Here is a 4,636-nt window from a genome sequence, read left to right as displayed (position 1 = left end):
CTATCCTGACACCGCTTCCCCGGGCCCCCCCTTTCGCCCAATCTACGTGGTGATCCGTATTCGTTACAGATGCTCGTCGGTACCCTCGCATGATTCCCTCCAGTAGTTCGTAGTCCAACAGGATCCCGAGGCCGCTATCCGGCGATTGCCTAAGCGCTCTCGGTGATACCGGTCGGTACTCCCCGCATAGACGCATACACCATTGAAGGTCCTATACTCGGAGTCCCGGCAAATTACAAATATGTGTTGCTGTAGTTTCGACCCTAGAGTAGACTGAGATGTGTAACCCTCCTGGCTGGGTGGGGATGGGGATGGAGAATTAACGAAACAAAAAGTGAAATAAAATGCAACAAAATAATTCAAATTTATACAAAAAAAAATGAGCTTAATTAAACTTTTAACTGCATTTTAAAATAACGAAATTCAATCATTTTCCTTTTTAAATTAAATACAAATTCAATAATACAGTGGGACGTAGGCGTGACTTAATTAAAGGCGCCATACTAGCGGCTGTTTGCGGAACTAAGAAAAGCTTGTGCGCTTTGGAAATTCAACGCCAGAGGTCGCAATAGAAAATCCGCCGAAGCCACTAGTGGTTGTTGTTTTTTTTTAATAATTCAATTATTCAAGCATTCAGTTCAAACAGAACTATTTTTAACAGATAATTACTTAGTTGATATGTAAATGACTAGATATTCCCCAGATAAGTACATCTAACTTGCGGGTACAGCACATGACTAGCACTCAGACTACATTCAAATCAGAATCGAGTCATTACAGAGTCTGACGATTAAACTATCTGCGGCTCGTAAAAAATTTTCCCAAACATTCAACTGATTTCCGTGCATTAAAAAAAAAAGCTAAAGAGTTTCCGAACGAGTGAGAGAGAGAGTGAGAGCAATGCAGAGCCCAAAGATAGAGAGAAACATATAGAGAGGATTCAGATATTTGTATTTCCCCAACGGCGGGCAATGCAATATCCAGCAGTCGTCGTTAGGCTGGCACCGCAAGCGGCACAAAGCGCAGCTCCCTCCCTCGATATACACATATATAGATATAGTTCTCGAACTGAATACTTCTTCCGATCATGTTCGAGCAGAACAGCAGCAGCAGTTCGACGATGGCGGCTGAGTCTGCGCTCTGCTCTGTGTCCAGGCAGCGGGAGCGGTCCAGGCCGAGTCCCGCCCAAAGGCTGCACAATCTTACATCGGCCTCGGCCACATCATCCACCTCAACAGCCATTCCATTGCCACAGAACGTCTTCACAAATCCTTCGATACAACCATCCAGTGTGGTCAATCTTTCGCACTCTACAGATGTGGTCATTGGACCGATGACCCAATATCAAGGACCGGTATCTATATACTACATGGATGCCAGCATGGAGGCGCATGCCATGCAAGCGGCAGCTGGTAAGTTTTCGCTACTTTCCTGCCACGTAGAATATCGGAAATATCTGACAGATCGAAGTTCAAGCTGAGTTTTTTAATTATCTGCCTGTCAGAAAAATTTAAATGCAAATTGTTTTAGCTGTTAAACGAGAGGTAGGGTATTCCTGGAACTGTAGTGCAAAGAGAGAGAGAGCACTTAGCGAGCTACCCTATCCCCTAAGTACCGCCCTGTTTTTGTTGTTTGTATATCAATCTTGGGGCATTACCAATGCACGGCACAGCGCATTTCGCATACGTCACGCTGTCTTGCTGCAGCGGACAACAATGAAGGCGAGAGAGAAACAAACAAGAGTGCAAAGCGTAGAGTGTGTAAAATGTGATATGGCAAACCAAACAAAAAGCAAACCAAGCAAGAAAGAAATGCAAGACGTCAAGATTACGACTAAGAGATACCCCTGCTAATCCGTGTCAACTAATCTCAAACTAATTCTGGCTTAAATTAAAATATTGCCAAGATGCCACAGAATTTTCTGACCCTATATAGTAAATGTATACTCTCTCGGATATTCATCGGTAGCTATCTAGCGGAAATACTTGCCTTTCGCGAATCAAATATACCCCGTGGGACTCTGGAAATGTCGGGCCTGCCGACACCATTGGCATCATAATGACGCAGCCCCTACCTACCTCTGATATTCCCTCCGCACCATACAAAACATGTCAACCGGAGGCGTCCGAGGGTGATGGAACGAACGGCTGCCGACCATCGACAACTGCGCGACGGCAGTTCAGTTGTTTCTGTGACGGGTTCAGGTGCGGTGCCATTGGCGCTGGAGTTCCGGTCTTCTCTCTGTTTATCGGTCGCCATTGTCGTGCCACCGGTCTGCTCTGTGCCACTCTCTCGTGCCTCAGTTATTATGATGATTTGGATGATTCAGCGCTGGGCAATTACTCATAATAATTAACTCTTATAATTACCTGTCTTATGTGGGCAAACGAATTTTGATAAGCAATAGGCTACTGTTTTTCCGCGCACACACGCAATGAAACTGTTGCTCAAAGTACACTCGGAGCGCACGGCGCGCAGGAGACGCACACCAGAACCAAGCCTGGGACACTCTAGAGATTCCTCAAGTATGGGGTCCCAACTGTGGAGATCTCCGCCGCAATCAAAAAGTAAACCATTTTTTGGGTGTTTTTATTTTCTGGACAGGAATCAACAGCAGCAGTAATCGAAGTCGTGATAATTCCCCATCGAAGCGTCTCAACCGGAACACCATCCTACTGATCACACTCATCCTTCTCGTCCTAGCCACAGCACTGATTGTGCTCTATGTGGAACTGAATCGACCACGATCGGAGGCCGCCAACAAGGCGATCTACTTTGGGAACACTTATGACCACGATACGTGTAAGTCGGGACCGGCTAATGCGTACCATCCGCCATAGCCAAATTCATCAATTGTACAGTTCCGAATCTAGGAAATGGTCATCTCGTCATCGATCGGATACAGTGGGGCGCCTCGAGCAATGTCCGGCCATTGACAGTTCCCCTCCGACGACCCATTCCCTATGTCCTGATCACACACATAGGAGTCCAGTCGATACCCTGTTCCAATGTCTACAAATGCTCCATCAAAATGCGTACCATCCAAGACGCCGCAGTGGCGGAGAAGATCCTACCAGATATTCAGTCCAACTTTTATGTACGTAAGACCAAAAGAAAAACCAAATCCCCAATCTAGATATAATTATATACCCTGCACGTCCATTTCTCCTTTTCCGTTTTACGCATATATTTTGGCAGGTCTCCGACGAGGGAAACATCTATGTGGGCCGTGGATGGGACTGGGCTAACACGTATGCCAACCAGACGCTGGCCATTACCTTTATGGGTGACTACGGACGGTACATGCCATCACCCAAGCAGCTGGAAGGTGTCCAATTTCTGCTTGCCCATGCAGTGGCAAATCACCAGCTGGAAGCAGACTACAAACTGGTGGCCCAGAATCAGGTAAAGCAAAGCAAGAGGACCAAAGCCATTTGACCTGTTCTGTTGATTCCAGACGAAGACGGCCAAGAGTCCCGGCGTCAATGTGTTTCGGGAGATCCGAAAATGGCCCCATTTTTATGGCTGTGGCTTGGACGATGCACCCGCTTGTGGGAGCGAGCTGGGCATGACGCGTGCCTCCTGGGATGCCAAGCAGTAGACCTACCTTTCCATAGACTTCATACCACTTAAAAGAGTATCCAAATACAAATTACATTTAATATACATATATACTAAACAAGAAAATGACACGAGCTTTCTTTTTTCTTCTGGATAATCGGTTATGTCTGACTTGGGTTTTGGTTTAAACAAAAAAAAACCAAACCGGTTGAGAGAGAGACATACATATGTACGTTTATTTATAGAGCAGTTCCTCTCTCTCTGTCTCTCTATCTCTCTGTATGCGATTCACCCTCTCTCTTAATTTTGTTTTAACTTTTGCTCAAAAGCTGGAAATTCCCAAGCCGCAAACACCGAACCGAACCTATCAGTAAATGTATATAGTAGACCAGCTTTTAACACTCTCATGAGCACAGTAGTATACTATATCATCGTGCCTATATACTCTATCTACTCTACTATACACATATCTGTATCATACGTATGATTGTGTATGCAAGTACAACCATCATTATCGGTAGCTTCATGTTCACTTGTGTATGGGGGATAGTGTTTTGACTGCTGCTGTCGTCGTCGCCTGTTATTTATCTGGTTTTCAACTTAATTAAAATACTGTACAACAAAAAAATGCACGAAAAACAAATGATGTACGTATAAATTGAGGTCGCTACATATGGCCCTTTCATAGGATAGATTTTGCTACATTACTGGAGTAATTCTCGTGATTACTGGAACATTACCTATTGATATAATTACTGGAACCAAAACTGCTAGAACGTTTTCCATTGGTACACTCCTAATTCTATAATATTCTTCTATACTTCTTCCTGCATGGTGGGTGTGTCTAATCGACGACCTTCACTGCAACCACTCATCGTATTCATTCATCAAATAGCAACGCCCTTAAAGAAATAAATCATACTCGAATATACCCCCGCGGACCAAATTTGGCCTCAAGAGTGATGCCATGGGGCTGAGAAAACAATGACGAAAGTGCGGCATGTGTAGAAACCACACGCAAAAAAGGGGACCACTATAATTAATAATAATTAAAGAAAGAAAATGATAAAATGGT

General features: G+C 44.6%; 1 protein-coding gene across 4 annotated transcripts; it reads left to right on the top strand.

Annotated features, from left to right (window-relative positions):
- The first annotated feature begins 976 nt into the window (after positions 1-976).
- LOC113566734 (peptidoglycan-recognition protein LA) lies at positions 977-3,687 on the top strand. 4 transcript variants are annotated; one of them, XM_026993646.1, is made up of 5 exons: positions 1,009-1,412; positions 2,605-2,802; positions 2,862-3,097; positions 3,199-3,405; positions 3,464-3,687. In XM_026993646.1, the coding sequence occupies exons 1-5, from the start codon at positions 1,088-1,090 to the stop codon at positions 3,599-3,601; spliced, it is 1,104 nt and encodes a 367-aa protein (XP_026849447.1). In that variant the 5' UTR covers positions 1,009-1,087; the 3' UTR covers positions 3,602-3,687. The 4 variants fall into 4 exon arrangements, with proteins under 4 accessions (XP_026849449.1, XP_026849447.1, XP_026849446.1 ...); XM_026993645.1 differs by having other exon boundaries at positions 1,010-1,412; positions 3,458-3,687; XM_026993647.1 differs by lacking the exon at positions 1,009-1,412 and adding an exon at positions 2,202-2,525 and having other exon boundaries at positions 3,458-3,687.
- The last annotated feature ends 949 nt before the right edge of the window (positions 3,688-4,636 follow it).

Source organism: Drosophila persimilis, unplaced genomic scaffold, assembly GCF_003286085.1.
Source record: "Drosophila persimilis strain 14011-0111.01,24,50 unplaced genomic scaffold, DperRS2 tig00000868-arrow-arrow-pilon, whole genome shotgun sequence".
NCBI classification, from domain to species: Eukaryota; Metazoa; Arthropoda; class Insecta; order Diptera; family Drosophilidae; genus Drosophila; species Drosophila persimilis.
This window is presented reverse-complemented; position numbering and strand designations above follow the sequence as displayed.

Coding starts and splice junctions, on each gene's coding strand:
- LOC113566734 (XM_026993645.1), top strand. CDS start 1,088: ATGTTCGAGCAGAACAGCAGCAGCAGTTCGACGATGGCGGCTGAGTCT. Junction 1,413..2,604: donor TGCCATGCAAGCGGCAGCTG/GTAAGTTTTCGC, acceptor TTTTCTGGACAG/GAATCAACAGCAGCAGTAAT. Junction 3,406..3,457: donor AACTGGTGGCCCAGAATCAG/GTAAAGCAAAGC, acceptor TGTTGATTCCAG/ACGAAGACGGCCAAGAGTCC.